Source organism: Heterodontus francisci, chromosome 20 (genome assembly GCF_036365525.1).
Source record: "Heterodontus francisci isolate sHetFra1 chromosome 20, sHetFra1.hap1, whole genome shotgun sequence".
In the NCBI taxonomy this organism is placed as follows: domain Eukaryota; kingdom Metazoa; phylum Chordata; class Chondrichthyes; order Heterodontiformes; family Heterodontidae; genus Heterodontus; species Heterodontus francisci.
Window position 1 is genome coordinate 77,981,786 of NC_090390.1, and position 26,255 is coordinate 78,008,040.

General features: G+C 43.0%; 1 protein-coding gene across 2 annotated transcripts in view; it reads left to right on the forward strand.

Moving 5' to 3' along the window:
- sfxn2 (sideroflexin 2) overlaps positions 1-14,705 on the forward strand; it is an 86,190-nt gene extending 71,485 nt beyond the window's left edge. Inside the window, exons 11-13 of one of the 2 annotated variants that reach the window (XM_068053066.1) lie at positions 6,955-7,002; positions 7,928-8,037; positions 8,251-14,705. In XM_068053066.1, coding sequence (XP_067909167.1) covers positions 6,955-7,002; positions 7,928-8,027 — 148 coding nt within the window. In that variant the 3' untranslated portion in view covers positions 8,028-8,037; positions 8,251-14,705. The remainder of the gene's footprint in view (positions 1-6,954; positions 7,003-7,927; positions 8,038-8,250) is intronic. The other variant, XM_068053067.1, reaches the window with a different exon arrangement.
- Positions 14,706-26,255: the final 11,550 nt, after the last annotated feature.

A 26,255-nucleotide genomic window follows, 5' to 3' on the forward strand; every position in this document is an offset into this window, starting at 1 on the left:
GCAACAGTCTTTTCCCCACCACAGCCACCTCGAGGGCAGTGTGCGGAGGCAGTGAGATTCCGGGCATGCAGGAAGGATCTGACAGGGAGGGCCCCTCTCACCACCAGCCAAGCTACGCCTTGATGCTTGTTTGAAAGTTCTGGTAAGAGGCATTCTGATGACTTTGACAGTCTGCTCTGGGAACCATCCGACAGGATCCACCATCTCCTTTTCCTCTAGGGCCTTGAGGACATTCCGTGCAGACCACTGCCTGATGGATTGGTGGTCAAAGGTGTTTTTCTGCAAAAACTTTTTCATGAAGGGTAGGTGGTACAGCACGGTCCAACTGGATGGAGCGTTCTGCAGCAATGTGGCCAGACCCATCCTTCGCAACACCGGAGACAGATAGAACCTCAGCACGTAGTGACACTTGGAGTTTGCATACTGGGGCTCTACGCACAGCTTGATGCAGCCGCACACAAAGGTGGTCATCAGGATGAGGGCAACATTGGGTAAATTTTTTCCGCCTTTATCCAGAGGTTTGACTATCCTGTCCCTCCGGACCTGGTCCATTTTGGATCTCCAGATAAAGCAGAAAATAGCTCGGGTGACTGTCATGGCACAGGAGTGGGGTATGGGCCAGATCTGTGCTACGTACAGCAACAATCTGACCTCCTCACACCTGATGACCAGGCTCTTACCCACAATGGAGAGACATCGCTGCTCCCACATGAACAGTTTATGGTGTACTATGGCTACTCGCTCTTTCCAGGTTTTGGTGCACACCCGGCCCTTCCGAACCATATCCCCAGAACCTTCAGGAAGTCTGACTTGATGGTGAATGGGACAAAGGATCGGTCGTCCCAGTTCCCAAAGGACATGGCCTCGCTCTTGCCGCGATATACTTTGGCAAACTGGTCGCAGATGCTCATCAGTCTGCGAACAGACAGTGGATCCGAGCAGAAGACGGTGACGTTGTTCATATATAGGGAGGCTTTGACCTGAGTCCCTCCGCTGCCTGGGATTGTCACCCCTCTTAGGCCCGCATCCTTCCTAATGGACTCAGCAAAGGGTTTGATACAGCAAACAAACAAGACTGGGGAGGGAGGACAGCCCTGTCTGACTCCAGATTTGATCGGAGAACTTTGATTCCCACCCATTGATTGAGACTGCGCTATGGATGTTTGTGTAGAGCAGTTTGATCCAATTGTGGATTTCCTCCCCAAACCCCATTTTGGAGAGCACGTCCATCATGTACATGTGCGATATCCTGTCAAAAACCTTTTCCTGGTCCAAGCTGATGAGGCAGGTGTCCACCTCCCTGTCCCGTACATAGGTGATTGTATCCCTGAGTAGCGCAGGACTATCAGAGATCTTCCTGCCGGGTACAGTACAGGTCTGATCAAGGTGAATCACCAACTCCAGAGCAGACTTGACCCGATGACTTTGGACAGAATCTTGTAGTCTACATTAAGCAGTGAGATGGGCCGCCAATTTCTGATTTCTGCCCTCTCCCCTTTCCACCCTTCTGCTTGTAGATGAGGGTGATGATGCCTTTCTTGTACACTTCTAGCAGAACTGGTCCGATCCAGTCCCACAGAGCCGAATACAACTCAACTGTCCTGAAGGATCTGATGGCCTTTGTCAGCTAATCCAGAGTTAGGGTTCGTCCAGTCTCTCCCGTATGCTGTCATCTAAGACCTCTGTGATAGACGACAGGAAGGACTGGGAGGCTCTGCTGTCTGTGGGCTTCACATCATACAGCCCAGCATAAAAGAATTTGCTAATCCTTAATATGTCAGACTGCGATGATGTCACCGAGCCATCCTCTTCCTTCAGGCTGCTGATCACAAAGTTCTCTCTGTGTACCTTTTGGAAGAAGAAACGCGAGCACGTCTCATCCTGCTCAACGGAGGCCTCCGTGGCAAAGAGCGAGGCCTGCTCGCTCTTCACCTCTTGGAGATTCTCCTTGACCTCGACCCCCATCGACTGCAGCCGGAGCAGATTCTGCATTCTTTTCTGGAGTCGGGACGTTTCTCTCTGTCTCTCTCTCTCACCTTCTGAACACCTTTGAGGATAAAGAACCTCTTGGTGTTCGCCTTGATCGCTTCCCACCAGTGCACTGGAGACTCAAAGAGGGGTTTCATGGTTCTCCAACCTTTGTAATTTCTTTTGAATTCCTCAGTGTTCTCTGGGGTTAGCAGTGTTACATTCAGCTTCCATGTCCCCCTGCCAACCCGCTGGTCGTCCTATAAGTGACAGTTGGCCGGTAAGAGGCAGTGGTCAGAGAAGAACACCGGCTTGACGTCGGTGGATCTGACCGTGAAAGCACCGGACACAAACAGGAAGTCAATCCTGGAACGGGAAGACCCATCAGGTCTTGACCAGGTGTATCTGCGCTGCGCTCTGTCTGCAGGTTTGCTGAAGACGTCGTGCAGTTTGTCATCTTTTACTGTTTCCATTAGGAATCTGGACGTAGCGTCCAGTTTTCTGTCGTCACTGCCAGATCATCCAGCTGCATCAATGATGCAGTTGAAGTCACTGCCAAGAACGACCGGCCTGGATGTCGCCAGCAGCAGTGGGAGCTTCTAGAGGACGGTCAGTCGCTTGCTGCATTGAACCGGGGCGTACACATTGATTAACTGGAGCGAAGCATTGTTGTACATTACATCTACTACGAGGAGGCAACCGCCTACCGCCTCCTTAACTTCGGAGATAGTGAAGTTGCCTCCCTGCAGAAGAATAGGGTCATTAGCTGATCATCGGAAAATGTTAGGTCCAATGCCCACTGCAGGTGTTAGTGGTGATTACACTACAGGTACCGGCTCGGGGCCAGCGCCACCTTAGAGTAAGACTGGCCAACAGACCAGGACAATATTAACAGTTTCTCACATACACAAAAGCCAGCAGTCTGCTTGCAATTTTTTTTCTATTTGTTCTCAGGGAGTAGATGACAAGGCCACATTTATTCCTCATTCCTAATTGCTCCAAGTTACAGGATCTTTTCTTTTCACAAGCAAATGGCTTGTTTGTTCACATGAAAGGGCTTTAAGAATGAACCAGGTCATGTGGAAGTTAGAAGAAAGAAAGTCTTGCATTTATGTAACACCTTTCAAGACCACCAGATGTCCCAAAGCACTTTACAGCCAATGAAGTACTTTTGGAGTGCAGTCACTGTTGTAATGTAGGAAACACCACAGCCAATTTGCGCACAGCAAGATCCCACAAACAGCAATGCAATGAAGAGAAGATCATCTGATTGACTCATTGAGGGATAAATATTGGCCAGGACACCAGGGATGACTCCTCTGCTCTTCTTGGGAATTCTCTTCCTCAAAAGGTGGTGGAAGCAGAGTCTTTGACCATTTTTAAACTGAGGTAGACAGATTCTTGATAAGCAAGAGGGTGGAAGGTTATCGGCAGTAGGTAGAAATGTGGAGTAATCAGTTCAGCCATGAACCTATTGAATGGCGGAGCAGGTTCGAAGGGCTGAGTGGCCTACTCCTGCTCCTAATTCGTATGTTCTTCAAAATTGTGCCACAGGATCTTTTACGTTCAACTGAGAGGGCAAACGGGGCCTTAGTTTAACGTCTCATCCAAAAGACGGGACCTCCAACAGTGCAGCACTCCCTCAGTACTGCACTGGGGTGTCAGCCTAGAATTCTGTACTCAAGTACATAGAGTGGCTCTTGAACCCACGACTTTCTGATGTCGAGGCAAGAGGGCTAGCTACTGAGCCCCAGTTGATGCATGGAGTCCAGACTGGGTTAGAGGTGACTGGTTCTCTTCCCTCAAGGACAGAAATTAACAAGTTAGTTTTTTTTAAGACCGTTCAATAAGCAATTTTTCCCTTCCCTGTTACCAGCCCACAACTGGCCAAATGTATTGAATGAACCATCACTATTTGCTTATGTGGGACTTGGACCTCTGGTCTCTGCTTTGCTAGTCTACTGCCATAACCACTACACTACATAGCCCATGGATTGTCTGGAATCTTTTAAAGCTCAGTTTTGTATCAGTTACATGTCATACCAGCCTTGCCTAAATTTAATTCAATAACATCACCTTGCACAGTTTGTGTCGTGGTGAATCTTTGCTTTGACAGTATAACTGGTCTATATGTTTTTTTTAAAAAACACTTCCTTCTTTTTCTTTTTCTTTCTCGTTCCTCCCAATCCCATCCTACGTATATTGCATCCTTGCTGGGGTACAATTGCACACGCGCCTTTTGTTATTTTGTCCAAGTGGCTATCAAAAACTGGAGTTCGCCATTCAGCCTCTCAAGTCTCTTTGCCAACCAATTAGATCATGACTAATCTATATTTGAACTCTCTGTGCCCGTCTTGGTTCCATAATCCTTAATAGACTTATCTATTAAAAATCTATCCATCTCCGTTTTGAAATTTTCAGTTGACCCCCCAGCCTCAACAGGTTTTTGGAGAGTTCCAGATTTCCACTACCCTTTATGTGAAGAAGTGCTTCCTGACATCACCCCTGTATGGCCTAGTTCTCATTTTAAGATTATGCCTCTTGTGTACTCTCCCTGCCAGAGGAAATGATTTCTCTCTATTTATTCCAGACAGTGAGTGTCACAGGTAATTCAGCTTGTCGCTGATCATCTCCACAGACCCAGGCTTCCAGCACGTGACACTAGATGTGGTTCGGGAGTGGGAATCCTGGCCAGTATTCCCCATACTAACTTGATGGCACTGAGGCCAATTGCCCCAGATGATGCAGCACAGACTGGATACCAAACCTGGGACTTTCCTGGTTTGCCTTATACAGCTGAGCCACCCAGGGAGCCCACTATAAATTTCCATGTGGTGTATGTGACAAACCACATATTATTACATGCTGATTTTGTTTGCGATGGTACAGGCAATGAAAAATAATGTTCTAAATCAGTTTTAAGTTATTTTATATCTTTAAATCTTAGTCACAGTGAGTCATAGTCGTAGAAAGTGGAACGTTTTTTTTTAATGCTAAAACACATTTGAAGCACAAATGCTGCTATCTGTAAGGCTGTTAACAGTCTGTGCCACTGCAAACTACCACACCTTGCATTAGTTCCTTGATGCACACCGATGGTGTGGGGGCAGCAACGCAAGTCATCATGACAGTGGACTTGCAACATCAACGCTACTATATATTAATAGTAGATAATATATCACAAGATAAAAAGATAAGGAATTTGTATTTATATAGTCCCTTTCGTGATCTTTGGAACATCCTAAAGCGCATTACAGCCAACTAATTACTTATCAAAGTGTCATCACTGATGTAATGTAGGAAACGTGGCAGCCAATTTGTGCACAGCAAACTCCCACAAAGAGCAATGCGATAATGACCAGATAATCTGTTTTGATGATTTTGGTTGAGGGATAAATATAGGCCAGGGAGAACTCCCCTGCCTTCTCCAAAATAGTGCAATGGGATCTTTGCATCCAACTATAAGTGCAGTGCTCCAAAGCTAGCTGCACCCCTAGCCAAGCTGTTTCAATATAGCTACAACATTGAAATTTGCTCAACAATGTGGAAAATTGCCCAGGTATGTCTTATCCACAAAAAGCAGAACAAATCGAATCCGGCCAATTACCCAATCATCAGTAAGGTGATGGAAGGTGTTGTCGACAGTGCTATCAAGCTGCAGTTACTCAGCAACAACCTGCTTACTGATGCTCAGTTTCAGTTCTGCCAGGGCCACTTGGCTCCTGACCTCATTACAGCCTTGGTCCAAACATGGACAAAAGAGCTGAAGTGAAGTGACTGTCCATGACATCAAGGCAGCATTTGACTGCGTGTGGCATCGAGCAGCCTTGGCAAAATTGAAGTCAGTGGGAATCGGGGGAAAACTCTCCACTGGTTGGAGTCATACCTAGCACAAAGGAAGATGGTTGTGGCTGTTGGAGGCCAATCATCTCAGCCCGTCCACCATCTACAAAGCACGAGCCAGGAGTGTGATGGAATACTCTCCACTTGCCTGGATGATTCCAGCTCCAACAACTCTCAGGAAACTCGACACCATCCAAAACAAAGCAAACCACTTGATTTGCACCCCACCCACCACCTTAAACATTCACTCTCTCCACCATTGACGTACAGTGGCAGCAGTGTGTATCATATACAAGATACACTACAGTAACTCGCCAAGGCTCCTTTGACAGCACCTTCCAAACTCACAACCTCTACCACCTAGAAGGACAAGGGCAGCAGACGCATGGAAACACCACCACCTTCAAGTTCCCCTCCAAGCCACACACCATCCTGACTTGGAACTATATCGCCATTCTTTCACTGTCGCTGGGTCAAAATCCTGGAACTCCCCCATTAATAGCACCGTAGGTGTACCTACACCACATGGACTATAGCAGTTCAAGAAGGTGATCTTCTCAAAGGCAATTAGGGATGGTGTGGGGCAATAAATGCCAGCATTGCCAGCGATGCTCGTATTCCAAGAACAAGTTTTTTTTTAAAGATGGGGCTTCGGCTTAACGTCCCATTCGAAAGATGGCACTTACAACGCCGCAGCATTCCCTCAGTATTGCACCGGAGTGTTGTACTCAAAGCCCCTGGAATGGAATTTGAACCTGTGTCCTTCTGACTCAGATGACATCTGTATTCTGATAAAAATCAGGTGAAGACGACCCTACAACCTATTCATCCTTTCGGAACACCAGCTGTCTTCACATCATAATGCCTAATGGTTGCTTTAAAAGGGGTCTGAATTAACCTTCCTCAAAGCTCGTTCGAGCTGTTAATCACCCTCTATGTAAGTAAATACTTTCTAGCATCGGTACTAAATTTGCCCTTTACAGCCCTGAACCTTCCTACTGAAAGCATTGTTAAGGCCTTCTGTGTGTGTTTATTATTGTATTTAATGGATTTTACCATCATTTTAATGCGGTTAGTTTCTTATATGCTGCAAACCTACGTTTTAGAAAGATAAATAGAAATATTTTTGTTTTCTCTTCACAGCTTGATCTTTATGGTGCCCACTGCGTGTTCTCTTTTCCCCCAGAGGTGGTGAGTGAACCATTTAACGTTCTGTAGATTGGCAATTAAGAGTTATTTTTATACAAACTTCAGTGTTTGTTAAAACTAATGTGCATAAACAACTACTTGCACTGAATTACTGGAAAGGAATTTGAGACCAACCACTGAGCAGTCCAGAAATACCACCAGAGCCCAGATTGAACTTCGTTTCCAGAGGCGCCTGTCTGAGTGCTGCACTGACGGGGTCTGAATAACCCATGTTGGTGCTTGAAATTAAGACTGGGCTATGGAGACCAAGACCTTTGTGAAAAGAATTGGAACATGACGCAGCATGACCCCTTTCTTTATATCAATCGGGTGCAGGTTTCCATCAGAATGTCAGTCCCCACACTGCCTATAACCAGCAGCTGTAGAGCATAACTAAGGGATATGGGTCAGATATTCGTAAATGATGCCTTCATGTTGTAATCGTGAATGCTACATAATAGTTCAGTAGGTTACACTTCCACTTAAAGCATACCTTTCAGTAAGCAGAACAGTCTTGATGTCCTTTGTGTTTGGAAGCTAGACAGGCCCATCCTTCAGTTTTGGAAGGTAGCGTCAATGGGGTAGTGTCCTAACCTTTTGAGTGGCTGTAGGGTTTTCACTGGTTGCTGAGCAGTCTGCTGAACATTGCATGTAGCAGAAAGGGATGTGCAAACGTGTGTGTGCGTGCGTGCGTGTGGGTAATGGGATAGAGGGGAATATCGAGCTGTGCTTCCAACGTGTGTAGAGAGGAAAGCATAGCAGGTTGCTTCCAGATTAGGATTGAAATGGTTATCTTTTGTTGAACGACCGATGATGATTTAGTTGCAGTCTTAAACTCTCATCCAGACAGGGGAGAATTTTAATCCTAACTGCTGTTGTAGAAACATGGCTGCATTCTCAAAGATTTTCTTTTTCCACTTTTCTACAGTTCTATGGCAGTTTCTAAATTGGAACCAGAGCTGAGAGACTCAATAACTGCCAAGTATGGAGACAAAGTGAAATGCGTCTACTTCAACAAGGGGCTGTAGCTTATAGTAGGTAATGTCCTATAAGAGCTGAGGACTCAATTAGTTTTATAACTTTTCTCGACATAATCAAGGGTACAGATAACAAAGAGAAAAAGCCATGTTGCAGTATGATGTACAAAGCTCCTATTACCATCATCTCTGTTGATAACCCATCACATTGAAGAGTCACTTTTGGACCTTTCGCTCCAATGTGTTTACCATCTGTTAATGTTTTTCAACACAGCAACTTGGCAGGGGGAACAAAACTCACTTTACACGCAGAGAAAGCTGAAAAACCTCAAGCTGAATTGAACCAGATCATTGCATGGATGCATATATAGGTGCACATTTCTTGGAAGTCAAGTTATGTTGAATATGTTCACTGGCATTTTCCCAATTGAAAATGAAAAGAGTATGAGAAGACAGTAAACTTTCTACACCACTATGCATTTATTGTCCTTTCTTGGTCTTGTTGCCAAAAACAGGGTGATGGATCAGCAAGCACTGAAGTGGGTGGGGAGGGGGTGTGGGTGTTGGTGGGGTAGATATCCCAGTCACAATAAGGATGAGTATAGATTTTTGTTGCCAATTTAGTGCTCATTAAGGTTGCATTTTAGTAGTGAGGAATTGCAAGACTTTCCCTTTTGGCTGCCCAATGTCAGAATTAAGCATTCCCAAAGTGAGGTGTCACAGCTAGATGTAGAGTAATGATAGCTGTGCTGTATCCTAACAGTGTAGCTCAGAAGAGCATTTGTTACTGGAGCAGTATGGTATTTGTCCATTTCCTGTACAATGTAGCCTGTCGAAATGAAATTGCCAAATGGTGCTAAATTAGAAATCAAAACGGAAAATGCCGGTAATACTCAGTGGGCCAGGCAGCATCTGTGGAGAGAGAAGGTCGATGACCTTTCATCAGAAACTGGAAATCCTGTTGGAGAGAAGAGCAGAACCTCTTCAAGTTAGGCATTCCTGGAAGACGAGGCAGCGAATTGAACACTAATACAGAAACAAAATATTGTGGTTGCTGGAAATCTAAAATTAAAATAAGAAGTGCTGAAAAAGTTGTCTCTGTTTCTCTCCCCACAAATGCTGCCTGGCCCACTGAGTGTTTCCAGCATTTTCTGGGGGGTTTTTCAGATTGCCCATATCCAACCGATTCTTAAGTGTAAAGATCGCCGTCAGGTCAACTTATAAATTATATGTGTAAATTAATTGTAGACTGTATAAAACTCAGAGTCCTTTCCAAATCCTTTCAATTGCCACCTACACCCTTCGCCCACTTGTGCTTAAGTGTCAGCTGTGGCTCGGTTGGTAGCACTCTTGCCTCTGAGTCAGGAGTGAGGACACAGTGTAAAGGGCCAGTGTAAATGACAATCAAGGGAATTCCCTGGAGAAAATGAAACATCTGCTCCACGAGGCTGCGTTTACTTGCACCACAAGTGGGTTGAACTAGATTTCTGATTGGCCCCCTTGGAGGTCAAGGCACATCCAACAGTTTGTCTGGAATGAATAACTTGATCCTGCCCGCTATCAAGTATTTGATCAGTTTGAAATTTACATTTCCAATGATGCTACTGTTACAGGAGACCTGTTGAGTGGGGAACATACCAGTGACACCAGTGACTGTTTAAGAATGGAGAGGTGCTATGGGAGTCGTGGGGGAGCTCTTGCTAATACCAAAAAAAATTGGAATGTTGCATATAAAATAAGTGTTTGTTTACAAGAAAATAAACTTGTGGAGCTGGTGTATGGATACATCCTTACTATCAGCTATACACACCCAGTCTTCATCTCATCTTTTAAGTCAATAATTTCAATCTTGTTTCAGATGCAAATTTTAAAATTGTGGCAAAATGTGAATACTTGTTGAAATAGTTGTCCATTATTGGGCATTACTTAATGATAATACTGCATTGTTCAAGCCACGATCTGATTATTTTGCTTGGTTGTGAATTGTTACTTGAATAATTTGTTCAGAACAAAAGTCATAAAGTACTTAGTAGAGCTCGGAAGTAGGATTGGACCAAAATTCAACTCTTCTAAACTTTAGAGTTGACAGTAACTTTGAAGTGATTTTTAAAAAACATATTGATGAACTTTTGTGGTTTTATAGGATGTTGAAATCTTCTGCTTAGACTTTGCTGTTTCTGCCTGTCTTCATTTGTTATCCATGGATTTTGGGTGAAGGTTGCCCTTTTTTGTTTTAACATGCTATAGTTCAACTCTTGTCCAGTTCGTGGGAATAAGTGAAATTAATATTGTTTTATCATTTGAGTCAGAGGACAGTCCTGCTACAAGGTTTAGGAACACAGGTACAGGAGGAGGCTGTTCAGCCCCTCACACCTATTCTACCATTCAATTGTGGCTGATCTGTATCTTAACTCCATTTACTTGTCTTGGTTCCATATCCCTTAATACCCTTACCTAACAAAAATCTAGCAATCCTCAGTTTTGCAATTTTCAGTTTGGCCCTGAGCCACAATAGTTTTTGGGGGAAGTGAGTTTCAAGTTTCCACTAATTGAATGGCGGAGCAGGCTCGAAGGGCTGTGTGGGCTACTCCTGCCTGTGCTCCTAGCTAAACATGTAGTTGTAACTTTTCAACAAAGTTGCTGCAACAAAAGTCTAAAACTAACTTAATTGAATCACGTGAACACATACTGTGGTTTTGTCTCTGTCGCTGTGGCTCAGTAGATAGCACTGTTGCCTCTGAATTATAAGGTTCTGGGTTTAAGTCCCACCCCTGGAGTTGAGCATGAAAATCAAGACTGACGCACCAGTGCAGCACTGAGGGAATGCTGCACTGTTGGAGGTGCTGTCTTTTGAATGATATGTTAAACCTCTGTCTACACTCTCAGGTGGGTGTAAAAGATTCCATGACACTATTTTGAAGAAGAGCAGGGGAGTTAGCCCTGGTATCCTGGCCAATACTAATCCCTCAACTAATATCACATAAAACAGATTATCTGTTCATTATTATTGTTGGCAAGCATTGCTTACATTACAACAGTGACTGCACTTCAAAAGTACTTCATTGGCTGTAAAGCACTTTGAGATGTCCGGTGGTTGTGAAAAACACTATATAAATGCAAGTCTTTCTTTTTTAGTTAGTGCTCTATCACTTTGTCAATTTAGACAGCTAGAATTATAGAAAGCTCTATATTGTAACCAGTACAGTTTTTTTTTGTTTTACGTGACTAAAAACATCAGGCTGTTTTAGATTAAACTGAAAAGGACACAACCATATTACTGAAAAATAAAATATAAAAGTCACTGAGACTTGAGAAAAGATTTGAGATGGAGGAACAGGCTTTGAAAACAGTCCATTCTCTTCTGAAGATTTAACAGTCAAAGGAAGAAAGACTTGTATTTAAATAACGTCTTTCACAACCTCAGTATATCCTAAAGCACTTTACAGTTAATGAAGTACTTTGAAGTCTAGTCACAGTTGTAATATAGGAAACACGACAGCCAATTGGTGCATAGCAAGCTCTCACCAATAGAAATGAGATAATCTGTTATTGGTGATGTTGGTTGAGAGATAATTATTGGGTCTGGACTCCCCTGTTCCTCTTCGGAATAACACCACAGGATCTTTTACATCCACCTGAGAGTACAGACAGGCCGTCGGTTTAACATTTATTCCAAAAAGTTTTTGCGAGTGGAAGCCTGTGACCAGTGGTGTACCACAGGGATCAGTTTTGGGACCCTTGCTGTTTGTAGTGTACATTAATGATTTAGACGTGAATATAGGAGGTATGATCAATGAGTTCGCAGATGACACGAAAATTGATGGTGTTGTAAATAGTGAGGAGGAAAGCCTTAGATTACAGGACAATATAGATGGGCTGGTAAGATGTGCGGAGCTGTGGGAAATGGAATTTAATCCTGAGAAGTGTGAGCTAATGCATTTTGGGAGGACAAAGGGCAAGGGAATATACAATGGATGGTAGGACCCTAGGAAGTACAGAGAGTCAGAGGGACCTTGGTGGTACTTGTCCATAGATCACTGAAAGCAGCAGCACAAGTAGATAAGGTGGTTAGGAAGGCATATGGGATACTTGCCTTTATTAGCCGAGGCATAGACTATAAGAGCAGGGAGGTTATGATGGAGCTGTGTAAAACACTAGTTAGGCCACAGCTGGAGTACTGTGTACAGTTCTGGGCACCACACTATAGGAAGGATGTGATTGCCATGGAGAGGGTGCAGAAGAGATTTACCAGGATGTTGCCTGGACTGGAGCATTTCAGCTATGAAGAGAGACTGAAAAGGCGAGGGCTGTTTTCCTTCGAGCAGAGAAGGCTGAGGGGGGACATGATTGAGGTATACAAAATTATGAGAGGCATTGATAGGTTAGATAGGAAGAAACTTTTTACCTTAGCGGAGGGCTCAATAACCAAGGGGCATAGATTTAAGGTAAGGGCAGGAGATTTAGAGGGGATTTGAGGAAAAACTTTTTCACTCAGAGGGTGGTTGGAATCTGGAATGCACTGCCTGAAGTGGTGGTAGAGGCAGGAACTTTCATAACATTTCAGAAGTATTTAGATGAGCACTTAAAATGTCATAGCATACAAAGCTACGGCCAAGTGCTGGAAAATGGGATTAGAATAGTTAGGTGCTTGATGTCTGGCACAAACACAATGGGCTGAAGGGCCTGTTTCTGTCCTGTATAACTCTATGGTAGAACATCCATCAGCTAAGCCCGCCAATCTTAGCTTAGAATTTTATGCTCAAATCTCTGGAGTGGGACTTGAATGCGTAACCTTCTGATGCAGAGGCCAGAGTACAACCAACTGAGCCACGGTTGTCATGTAATGATGATACCATTCTTCTGGCTCTGGCTAACCAACTATGTTAAAAGTAAAGTCCTCTTGCGCCGTTTTTCTCTCAATGTCGTTGACTTTCACAACATATTTTGGGGTAAAATACTGTATGGTACACAGCCAACTTTACATGCTTAAACATATGGCAAGTGGCTTTTTAAATGAGCATTGAAGTATTTCACTCTCCGTCTCCACATGCTAGTTACACTAAGTGGCTTTATGCTGATGCATAGCTGTAACAGCTTTGCATTGAGACATAATGAGCCCAATTACTCAGGGATGATGGCGTTTTAACAAACTGTGAGGAGCTTGTCTGTCATAGTCTCAACTTTCATAACTTCAGCTGGTACAAAGCAAGCTATTAAAACTTTTTTTTAAAAGTGTTTTTAATTCATTCACGGGATGTGGGCATTGCTGGCCAGGCCAGCATTTATTGCTGATCCCTCATTTCCCTTGAGAAGGTGGTGGTGAGCTTCCTTCTTGAACCGCTGCAGTCCGTGTGGTGTAGGTACACCCACAGTGCTGTTAGGGAGAGAGTTCCAGGATTTTGACCCAGCAACAGTGAAGGAACGTCGATATAGTTCCAGATCAGGATGGTGTGTGACTTGGAGGGGAGCTTTCAGGTGGTGGTGTTCCCATTCATCTGCTGCCCTTGTCCTTCTAGATGGTTGGGGTTATGCGAATTCACCCAGAGAGTGGTTAGAATGTGGAACACACCACCACATGGAGTAGTTGAGGTGAATAGCATTGAGGCATTTAAGGAGAAGCTAGATAAACACATGAGTGAGAAAGGAGTAGAAGGATATGCTGACAGGGTTAGATGAAGTAGGTTGGAAGAAGGCTCATGTAGAGCATAAGCATGGGTATAGCATGGACCTGTTGGGCCAAATGGCCTGTTACTGTGCTGTAAATACTGTGTAATTCTACGTATATCTGACATGGACGGGTCACAAAACAGTCACTATCACACCTGCTGTCTATTTATACCCCGCTCAATGTTCAGCACCACTAGTCAACCGAACTAAATACCTGATAATATCTAAATATCTGATGTATAACAGGGAGCAGATGATACCACCTGTTTTGTGACCCTCAACCCCTGCTGAAGTCAAATTTTACCCCGAATATGTTTCTACTTTCCCAACCCCATCTCGAGCATTCCCAGGTCTTGAATTGGATGTAAATGAGATCCCTCCCTTTTTGCCAATCTACTTTATCTTGGAACTGGGAAGATCACTCCCTATTGCACCAATGTGGTGCAATACCTTTCCCAACCGCCCTTGGAACCTCTCTGTGAAATTGACAATTTTTCCCAAGTTTGAGGTAGTGATGTCCTGCAGTAGCTACTTGCAATTTATTAAATTCAGGATAATATATAAGTTTTTGGCTGCAATGGTTTTGGAAATGCAACTTTAAAGTTTTTGAAAGAAATAAACTTGCTATTTACTCTGTGCAGAGCAGTGGAGGTCGGGCGCAGTGTTGAAAAGGATATTGTGCCTTAAAAAATAAATCGTGACTAGGGCTCCAGCAAAATATGATTTAAAATCTTCATGTGCTATTCATACTGTGCTGTTCCAACAGAAATTCGCAATTCAAAACCTTTTTGTGAAATCTTTCCATTTTTATAACAGTGATTCTCTTCTATCTGGGATTCACAGTATCTTATTTTAAATATAAGGTGAATCTTTATTGGTGCTGTAAAACTTCAGCAGTCTAATCTCCTGTATTCTGTAACCTCAGAGGATTAGTTTTCTTTCAATACTTGAACAAAAATAGCGATCCATAAACAATCCAAGTACTGATGTTGTTCTCTTACGTTTCTGTTGTATAACTGGTCATTAAAATTCTTATTAATTAAAAAATAAGTTTCAGATCAACACTGATGCCTCTGTACGAGTTCATAGCTTGATGCTAAACCACAGCTTACAATATATAAATGTACAAAATGACAAAATATCATTCTATCAAGTCCACTTTTTCGCAGACCATGGTTTTCCCCATTGGATGGTGGGCATGTAGTGTAGATCTCCAGAGGTGACTGATTCAGGATTAAATGACACCTTTAGAAGAATTTGGATTTATATCTGTAGAGGAGGGGATTGAGGTTTACAGAGATATCAATTATCAACGACATTTTAAAAATTTAACAGAAAGGATCCTAGGTGCCCCTAAAGTCAGGGATCAACATGCGATGTGAGAGGGAAGTTCATGATAGGAGAGACCTCTGTGTGAGTGGATGGGTTTTGAATGAGTTAAAATCTCACCGCATGGACTGTAGATGAAGCAGATTTGAATGGCCTTTCCTCACACTGAACTTGTATATATTCATATCGTGACTCACTGAATCTCCCAAGGGGGAACACTGACCACAGGTTCAGGGTGGTAAAGCTGTATGAAAATTTCTTCCTGCTCCCTCCGATGTAATCTAGAAAAACCACAGAATATTCTGCAGCCATCTAAGTGCGAGCTTAAATTGGTTGCTAACACTTACACTTCAGAATAATAGTTTATGAATTCAAATCCTATTCTCGGTGTTCAGTGTATAATCTAGGCCGACACTTCAATACAGTATTGGGGGAGTAAGGCCTGCAGTGGCAGAGGTGCCATATTTTTAAGATATTGAATTGAATTAGATGTAAGAGATCCCACAATACTGTTCGAAGAAGAGAAAGGCAAGTTTTTGTTTCTACACCGCCAGCATTCCTCCCTTGATTAAACCTACCCAAAACAGGTTAACAGAACATTCATTTGTGGTTTGTGGGACTGTGCTATTCACAGGTTGTCTGATGTATTTATTAGCGTTACAACACTGACTTCATAATATTATTTATTGTATGAAGTGCTTTTGGATGTGCTGATGATTCTGTATAAATGTAATTTCTTTCTGTCTTTCAGTCCTGCTCAGCTGCCTTGCATTGATGATTATTCCATGGTCCCAGCAGCATAGATGTTCCATGTTTTGTTTTATCTAACTAGCTATTTTTTGAGGGTTAATCTACATAGCACCAACTGTCTATGATGCAATTCTATTTCAGTGTGTGGAAATGCAATGGACAATTCTCCCAATCTCTAGTCTTACTTTTTTATTCATTCATAGGAAGTTGGTGTCACTGGCAGAGCCAGAATTTATTGCCCGTCCCTATTTCAGAGGGCGGTTAAGTTTCAACCACATTGCTGTTATTCACAAAAAGCCAGAGGGGCTAAGGATGGCAGATTTCCTTCCCTAAGCGACATTAGTTGAACCAGATGGATTTTTATGATAATCCAGTAGCTTCACTCATTTTTTATTCCAGGTTTATTTGATTTACATTTCCCAGCTGCTGTGATGGGATTTAAACTCATGTCTTTGGATTTTAGTCCAGTAACATAATCACAATGTTACCAGACCCCATAAGTTCATTCTTGAGTCTTGATCATTTTTTAAATTTCTGTTTATGAATTTGTCTTTCCTACATTGCAACAGTGACTACACTTCAAAAGTACTTCATTGGCTGAAACCATCCTGTGCTTGTGACAGGTGCTATATAAATGCAAGTCTTTCTTTCTTTGTATTCCACTTCAACCCAAGCTAAATAACCTTCAATCTGCAGAGACCATGCTTTCCAGCATTTTAAACACCTGGATCATGTCTCGTCTAATTTTCTTGTCTATCACTTTGGATTGGTGAAAAATGTAGTTTCTTGTTTAAGCTATTCCAATTAACTTTCATGAACACAGTGGAACAATATATTGTTTAAATCTGTATTGTTAGTGTATGGTCCTGCCTAGCCAGTGGAGTCTAATTAGTCTGTTCCCAGGCACACGTTAAGGAAACTTGGTAAGACAAATGCTAGAAGTAATGCTGATACTCCTAACTGTTCATTCGATATTTTTCCCCATTGATAACAATTACATTTGGAGAATTCTCTAATGAAAGTACTAGGAAAAATGTATGTCAGCTCATCTCTTGGTTCAAAATGCTACCGAAACACAGCACTCCCTTAAATTTTTTTCTCCATTTTTTTACTTGGTCTCTCAGGATCACCCACTGGGATTAATTTTCCTTCCCTTTCTTTACCTGCTTGAGCAAGCTTTGCAATGACTTGAACCCACCTGTATTTCCAAGTTCAACTTATTATCGTACTCTTGATGTGTCTCTGGCAGGGCCTTTGCCAGCTTTGAGGGTGGAAATTCAATCACTACTTCAAGCCGCAGACTGGTAATGATGGCTGGCTGTGAAATCCTCTGGCTGATGTCCAAAAGCTAGAAAAACCCAAAGATTTTCTTGGAAAAAATCTGTAAAAGAAGGAATGTTTTCCTCTGGTGTCCTCTCTCAGCTGGTATCCAGCCCCCAACTAGATCCGACAATCTGAGCAGAACTGGGCACAGGGCCCAAGGTGCTCTTCTATTGAGCTTTCTAATTGGATGCCCACCCAATGAACAGAAAAGAAAATGATGCAGGAGTAACGGCAACTGCCTCATTGCCATGCTTGTGATTCCCAGGACCGTAGGGGAGGAAACTGTCCCCTTTTAACTTTTGTGGGTGCAAAAAGGTCAGTTCCTTAGGAGTTCTTCCAATGTCAACTACAGCCAGGCTGTAGAGAGAAGAGAGGCCAGTAATAATTCTCATTCTAGGTTTTCTTCCTTCATTGTGGGCATTTTTCTACGGTGACAACACAGCTAGCAGTTGAAGCTTATTATCTGCTGTCGTCACTGTGAACTTATCCCATTGTGTTGGAGTCCCAGTGAACTGCATTACTATAACATCATTGTTGGTGCACTGTTTACTATAATGTACCCAATTTCCAGCCAATACATTAAGTACTCAGAGCTGTAGTAAATTTTGTGCTAAGATAAAGGCTGTTGTGAACTGGATTCAACCTATTTTATGTATATATATAATGTGTATGTATATATATATATATATATATATGTCCAGGCGAGGCCTGGACAACGTATGTCAGCCAAGAGCGATGTCTCAATTCATTCCATCTTCGCTGCCTCCGGAGAATACTTGGCATCAGGTGGGAGGACCGTATCTCCAACGCAGAAGTCCTCGAGGCAGCCAACATCCCCAGCTTATACACACTACTGAGTCAGCGGCGCTTGAGATGGCTTGGCCATGTGAGCCGCATGGAAGATGGCAGGATCCCCAAAGACACATTGTACAGCGAGCTCGCCACTGGTATCAGACCCACCGGCCGTCCATGTCTCCGCTTTAAAGACGTCTGCAAACGCGACATGAAGTCCTGTGACATTGATCACAAGTTGTGGGAGTCAGTTGCCAGCGTTCGCCAGAGCTGGCGGGCAGCCATAAAGGCGGGGCTAAAGTGTGATGAGTCGAAAAGACTCAGCAGTTGGCAGAAAAAAAGAGAGGCGCAAGGGGAGAGCCAACTGTGTAACAGCCCCGACAAACAAATTTTTCTGCAGCACCTGTGGAAGAGCCTGTCACTTTAGAATTGGCCTTTATAGCCACTCCAGGTGCTGCTCCACACACCACTGACCACCTCCAGGCGCTTACCCATTGTCTCTCGAGATAAGGAGGCCAAAGAAAAAAGAAATATATATATATAGTGAGTATATATATGTATGCGTGAGACTGGGTGTTGCAATTCTTTAGCATCACCTCGTCACCTTTCTCTGAAATGAAAGATCCAGTTTAGACTTTGAGGATGGAAATGGCCTCAAATAAATATCAGTAAGGTTCTTAAATAGTTTGAGGCACTCTTTGTAATATTACTTGTTCCTTTGCTATGTGAACTATTGTAAGATTCATAGTACTGCAAGTAAGAGCCAAGGAAAATGCGGGTTTTTATTATAAATTAACTTGAACATATATATGTACAGCTACTGCAGGAGCCACACAACACGCGTCTCACTCTGTTGGGCTACACTTACAACTCCCTGGTCATGTGTGCTGGGACATCACTTCCTCTAATGATCTTCATTTACAGCCTATTAAGGTGGTCTTTTTTTTATTCGTTCATCGGATGTGTGTGTTGCTGGCTGGGCCAGCATTTATTGCCCATCCCTAATTGCCCTTGAGAAGGTGGTGGTGAGCTGCCTTCTTGAACTGCTGCAGTCCACGTGGGGTAGGTGCACCACAGTGCTGTTAGGAAGGGAATTCCAGGATTTTGTCCCAGCAACAGTGAAGGAACGGCAATATAGTTCCAAGTCAGGATGGTGTGTGGCTTAGAGGGGAACTTGCAGGTGGTGGTGTTCCCATGCGTCTGCTGCCTTTGTCCTTCTAGGTGGTAGAGGTCGCGGGTTTGGTAGGTGCTAAGGTCGTCCCACAACATTCTCAACTTAGGTCATCATCTCTAATTCTGGACCAGTTGGTATTAAATTTGTTATCACACTCAAAGGTCTCAAAGATAATGGTTAATGGCAATAGAAATGGTCCATGGTGGCAGTATGATTTGCTCCTCTCTGGTAGAGGTCAAGGCACGCTGTTGAGTAGTGAGCTTTGTTCTACTCATATTTAAGCAGGAAGTGTTTGGTGCGGAAACTAAGTACAGAAAGTAAAACGTTACTAGTCAGTCTCCTGTGGCATTACACTTGGGCAGTTAAAACCATCGCCAGGAATTTCCTCAGAACTGCTTCCACTGTTGGTGAAGAGGGAGAGGGAACTGGGGAGATGGAGTGGACGGGGATTCAAGTAGAGAGTAGGAAAGAGAGGCGGAGAGGGGAAGGGATGAGGAAGAAGTGGATTCAAGCCATACTCCAGGATATGAGTACATAATATAGTCTGAAGAGATATTAAACCAAGGGTTCTTCTCAACATTCATCCCTCAACCATATAACCATCAAAACAGATTAATTGATCATTTCTCTCATTGGTGTTTGTGTGGGACTTCACTGTGTGAAAATTAGCTGCTACATAATGCCTACATAGTGACAGTAACTGCACTTCAAAGTAATTCAGTGACTATGACGCAACTTGAGAGGTGCTGGTAAAATACAAGATTTTCTTTTGTGACTGTGAATTTTTTTCTAAGCTAGATACTGAAGTGCTCTTTATTTCTGCATTTTGGGGTAACTTCTCTGCCAATTCATCCATGTGTTTGGACAGACACGAACTGAAAAGCAAGTTAAAATTAACTCGGAGCAGAGATCACCTCAGTCGGCACAGCAAACTGGTTTGTTTAAACACACCAGGATGAACAGTTTTAAAGCCCGAGCTTTACCTATTGACCTATTTTTGGATTATTGTACTTTAAACTCTAGGGTTAACCAATCAAAAAAAATTCCAGAAGAACATTGAGTTTCCAATTATTGTCTTTATGAAATGTAGTTGTGGTTTCGAAATTGAGACCTAGGTATAAGATAATTTTTTTTTAAAACTTCCTACGGTCATTAAACAACCTCAGTTGAATTGCTCCTGAGTTGAATCAGATAGTTATTCACTTCCAGCTCCCTCAGCGAGGCAATTGATATGAAAGAAACAGCTTTTCGTACCATATCCTCAGGGACATTTCAAAATGCTTCACAGCCAATGAGTTACTTTTGCAGTGTAGTCACAGTTGGTATGTAGGCAAACATGACAGCAAAGTTGCACACAGCAAGATCCCACACAGCAAATCAGATGAGACAATAATTAAGACAATAATTAGAAACTCAATGCTCTTGTGGATTTTTTTGGGGTTGGTTAACCCTAGAGTTTAAAGTACAACAGTCCAAAAGTAAAGCTCAGGTTTTAAAACTGTCTGTTTTTGACAGTGTTTATTGAGGAAGGAATGTTGGCCAGGACGCCATGGAAACTGAAAAGCAGTTGCAGCAGAAATGGGGCATTTTTGTCCATGATGTCTTATATTATTGGCGTCTTTCTTTTCGTTATGGTACCTTTGGGATTAAAACCAGGTTTAGTTGAAGGAATGATCACCTGCTGGTTACTGCATGTTACTACAGGGTCTATAACTGATGGAGTGACAGGCTGCTGCAATATGACAAGGTTGCTTTATTATATTAACTTTTAGATCAGTGGTTCTCAAACTCTTTTGGTTGAAAGGCCTCGTTTCAAATGGATTAATAGTCCCAGATCCCCCATCCAACTCGTAATACTGTAATAAAAGCAAAATACTGCAGATGCTGGAAATCTGAAATAAAAACAAGAAATACTGGAAATATTCAGCAGGTCTGGCATCATCTGTGGATAGAGCAGCAGAGTTAATGTTTCAGGTCAGTGGCCTGTTCACTGACCTGAAACATTAACTCTGCTGCTCTCTCCACAGATGCTGTCAGACCTGCTGAGTATTTCCAGCATTTATTGTTTTTATTTGTTGCACTGTGAAATGCTTCCATATTTACATTTCTGAATGTAAAGTTCATCTATGTCCTATTAAAGGAACTGGAATGACATTTTGCCAGAGCTGTCTGATATGGTGAACAATGATGTGATTGGTGTTGTGAAAACTTTTTATCTTCCCTTCAGCTGGAAGGTAACCTTACTGTCATGCAGGCCCCAACCTGCCAAGAATGGGGCACTCATATTTCGCCACATGAACATTGATTTTTAAACTGTTACTGGAGTAACGAAAGAACTTGTTTTTAAAAAACCCACTGGACCCTTGACTGGAAAGACATTTGCATAGTAACAGACAGTACTTGGAAAGGACAAAGGGGCAACTCCCTGCTCCACTTCAATCCACAATGGATTTTTGATTACCAGATGTTAAAGTTGGAGAGGCTAGCATTCCAGGTTAACTGCTAAGATGGCCGAATACACAAACACACGTGGTCAGACCAGTTTAGTCACATGACTAACTAGATGTTGAAGATTTTTGCATTTGAACTTGCCACAGAGTTTTAAAACTCAGACTATACTCCTGGACTGAGAACATCTCTCTCCTGTCTGCTCCCATCTCTTTCTCATGGAACTGAAGACCCATTGAAGACACATGAACCCCAAGAGAGAAAAGTCTCCTACAGTGAACAAAGTTTAAGAAGAATACTGGGCCCCAACGAAAAGCCAGAATTACCTACAAAAGGACTACAGTGAGCTCGAAGCACAGTAACCAGAAACTCTTCTGATATTGCTTCAAACCTCTCCGCTATTTTTCTTCTCTTTTCTGTATCTATTTGCATGTGCGTATCGCGTGGGGCACAGCATGTATCCATAGGCGTTGACCGAATTAGAGTTTAAGTTTTAATAAATTTCACTTTTCTTCTTTGAAACTAAGAAGGCCTGTTTGTGCTCATTTCTTTGCCTTATAATTGGAAAGCAGTGAACAAGGCTTCACCAAAGGGGAGCTAAAAACACGGTGTGTTTAAAAATTAAACCCTATTACAATAAGATCAGGTGGAGGCTGAGAAAGACGCCTAGACACCACCTTCACCTGGTCATAACAGAAATTTGGGTGCTAGCATCGGAATTTTACCCACTGACAAACGAGAGAAATTGGAAGTGGGAATCCAAATTGTTCCCAATCAAAAAAGAGCAAGTTTTCAATACAGGTTTTCTTGTGGTTGTGTGCGATTGAATACTAACATGGAAACATGGAAAATAGGAGCAGGAGTAGGCCATTCGGCCCTTCGAGCCTTCTCTGCCATTCATTATGATCATGACTGATCATCCCATACCCTTTGATCCCTTTAGACCCAAGAGCTATATCTAACTCCTTCTTGAAAACATACAATGTTTTGGCCTCAACTGCTTTCTGTGGTAACGAATTCCACAGGCTCACCACTCTCTGGGTGAAGACATTTCTCCTCATCTCAGTCCTGAAAGGTTTACCCCGTATCTTTAGACTATGACCCCTGGTTCTGCACTCCCCCACCATCGGGAACATCTTTCCTGCATCTACCCTGTCAAGTCCTGCAACTGAAACTAGTAGCTCTCCAAGCCAGGATGAAGTAACTTGGGATAAGTTAAAAGCATTGTCAGTGGAGGAGTTGAGGAAAATGGCTAAGCAGTATGTAACAACGCTAGGAAGTCTGAACTCCTAAGGTTAGTGGCCAACCATTTTTCCCTTGAATCTGAAGAAGCAGAAGCAGTGTTAGAAGCAGACCCAGACAGGGTATTGTTAGCAAAGATACAATTGGAACAAAGAGAACTTGAATTAGCAGACAGGGAAAGAGAAAGGGAGAGACAGGAAAAAGAGAGAGAGAGAAGCAGGAGAGGGTGAAAGAGAGACCCTTCCAGAAGGAACATGAAGCAAATGAAAGGCAGGAGAGAGAGAGAAAGAAGCTTCCAGAAAGAATGCGAAGAAAGAGAGTCGACAGAGTAACACCAGTGAAAGCACGGTGAATATGGAGGAGTGTAATTCAGGGCTGGGTACACAATTGTTTAAAATTACTCAATTAATTCCAAAATACAATGAGGCAGATGTGGAAGCATTTTTTGTGTCTTTTGAGAAGCTGGCAAGGCAGCTAAAATGGCCAGCTGAGACTAGGCATCCTCGGGGCATATGAATTAGTACCCGAAGCCTACCGCCAAACATTTAGAACCCTCAAAAAGCAAGCTAATCAAACTTATTTGGAGTCTGAGAGAAGTAAGCAGCTGGCTTTTGACCAGTGGCTGAGGGTTCTTAAAATACAGTTCAGCTATGAGAATCTCAGGGAAGTAATTCTGTTATAGGAATGTAAACACCGACTGCCACTCTCAATAAAGACCCATGTAGAGGAGCAGAGGGTTCAGAGAGCCCAGCAAGCGGCCGTTCTGACCGATGACTTTGCTTTAATTTATAAGTCGGTTTACCAGGGGAGAACCTGTCCTAATCACCCCCACAAATCTGAAAAGGACAAAAGGTGGGTAGATGATCTCCGCCCAGGCATTTTTGGGAGAGAAAGGAAAGCAGGAGATGCAGGGGCCGTCCTCCAGCCAAGAAGGAAGGTGCTGTGAGCAAGAGTGGGACCCGGAGACCTGTGTACTTCCATTGTAATAGAGCAGGGCATTTAAAAGCCGACTGCTGGAAACTAAAGGGAAAACTGGTTGTGTTAATCAGGGTACATCCACTCAGTGCAAATGGGACCCTGATGGGAAGCACAGCAGAAAAGCTGTGGCTTTAACTGCAGTAAGAGTGCAACCCAGGAAGCTTACTACAGCTAGTGCCGAAAAATTTGATAGGTTTCCTGAAGGTTCTCAAGGTTTTGTATCTGAAGAGAAAGTAACTCCATACCCCTCATGGTGGGCCAAGCAAGCCCATAGTGATTCTCGGGGACAAGGGACCACTAGATCCCTTTACTGGGAAAAGGCCTGACCTTTCCCCCAGGGAGTGCAGTGAACACCAGAATGGTGGTGAATGGTATAGGAGGGCAGTGTATGCCTGTACCTGTACACAAGGTGCACCTGGAGTGCGACCTAGTTTTGGGACCAGTCTAGGGATTGTCCCTAGTTTGCCTGTGGACGGGGTTAAACTGCTCCTCGGTAATGATCTGACAGGGGTGAAGGTGGTAGCCCCCCCAGTAGAAAAGAAAGACCGCAGGAGGTCAGAGAGACAGGGCAGTGGCAGGAAGACAGTTCCCTGTCGTTCCCCTGAATGTGTAGTGAATCAGATCGTGATCAAACCAACTCCCTCAGAGGAGACTGAATTATCACTGCAGGCAGATGACCAGGTCTGTCTGTCTGAGAGTTTCTTTGGAAAGTTAGGAGACCCAGGGAATTAATTAAATGGCTTTTCCCTAGCTGAGGCTCAGCGAGCCGATCCAGTATTGCAAGAGTTAGTACAGGCTGCCCAGTCTGCAAGTGAAGCAGAGGGAGTCCCTGATTGCTAATATTTAAAGAATGAGGTACTGATGAGGAAATGGAGTTCTCCTCACAGACCTGAGGACAAGGAGTGGACAGTAGATTACCAGTTAGTGTGCCACAGAGGTACCGGGGAGAAATATTAAGAAGGGCTACTACAGTGGCTGTACATGCCGGTATACGGAAGACCAAAGCCCGCATAAGACAACTGTTTGATTGGCCAAAACTCCACAAAGATGTGGTGAAGTACTGCAGGAATTGCCACATGTGCCAGGTTGAGGGAAAACCGCAACCTGCAGTGAACATGCACCCCTAAGTCCTGCACTGTAAAGGACCCCTGCTGAGAACAAAAGGGGACAGGCAGGCACATGGCTGGCAAAAGTTTAGAAAGAGAAGGGGAAAAAGAGACCAAAGAAGAAAGGGGAAAAAGGACCAAGAGAGCAGGTTAAGGGAAGTCTGGGAGGAATCCCAAATGAAAACACCTACTGTCTGGTCAGCCAACCCTGAAAAATATGAAAAGTTAGATCCCACATCTTCCATGTAAATGCAGACTCTAGAAGCACCACACCAGAGTTGCTAACAGCATTTACAGGAATCTGCAGAGGCAAAGAGAGATTTCTAGGGGGCACAGAAACCATGAGGGTGATGCCTCACCTAATTGAAGTGCAACAGGTGACTTTGCCTGATTACCTTGAATTTTTCTAAATGCCTGCTATAATGTCTTTAATAATAACTTCTAACATTTTCACTAAGACAGATGTTAAGCTAACTGGCCTGTAGTTCCCTGCTTTCTGTCTCCCTCCCTTTTTGAATAAAGGAGTTACATTTGCTATTTTCCAATCTAATGGAACCTTCCCCGAATCTAGGGAATTTTGGAAAATTAAATCTAACGCATCAACTATCTCACTAGCCACTTCTTTTAACCAGGTAATCAGGCAGAGTCAACATGGTTTTGTGAAAGGAAAATCATGTTTAACCAATTTATTGGAGTTCTTTGAGGGAGTTACATGTGCTGTGGATAAAGGGGAACCAGTGGATGTACTGTACTTAGATTTCCAGAAGGCATTTGATAAGGTGCCACATCAAAGGTTATTGCAGAAAATAAAAGCTCATGGTATAGGGGATAACATATTGGCATGGATAGAAGATTGGTTAGCTCACAGGAAACAGAGAATCAGCATAAATGGGTCATTTATGTGCTGGGGCCTCAACTTTTTACAATTTAGGATGCTGTCCATCAGGACCTGAGGACTTGTCAGCCTGCAGTTCTAACAATTTGTTCAGTACCACTTCCCTGGTGATTGTAATTTTCTTGAGTTCCTTCCTCCCTTCCATTTCCTGATTTACAGTTAATAATGTTACTTGTATCCTCAGTAGTGAAGACCGATGCAAAATATCTGTTCAATTCATCTGCCATATCCTTATTATCCATTATTAATTCCCCAGACTCATCTTTTATATGAACAACACTCACTTTGCTGACTTCTTTCTTTTTAACATTTCTATAGAAACTCTTGTGTCTGTATATTTCTAGCTAGCTTTCTCTTGCACTCTAATTTTACCTTCCTTATCAATCTTTTAGTCATTCTTTGCTGTTTTTTTATTCTGTCCAATCTTCTGACCTGCCTCCCATCTTTGCGCAATTATAGGCTTTTTCTTTAAGTTTGATACTATCATTAACTGTTTTAGTTAACCACGGATGGTGGGTCCCACCCTTGGAATTTTTCTTTCTCGTTGAAATATATCTATTCTGTGTATTCTGAAA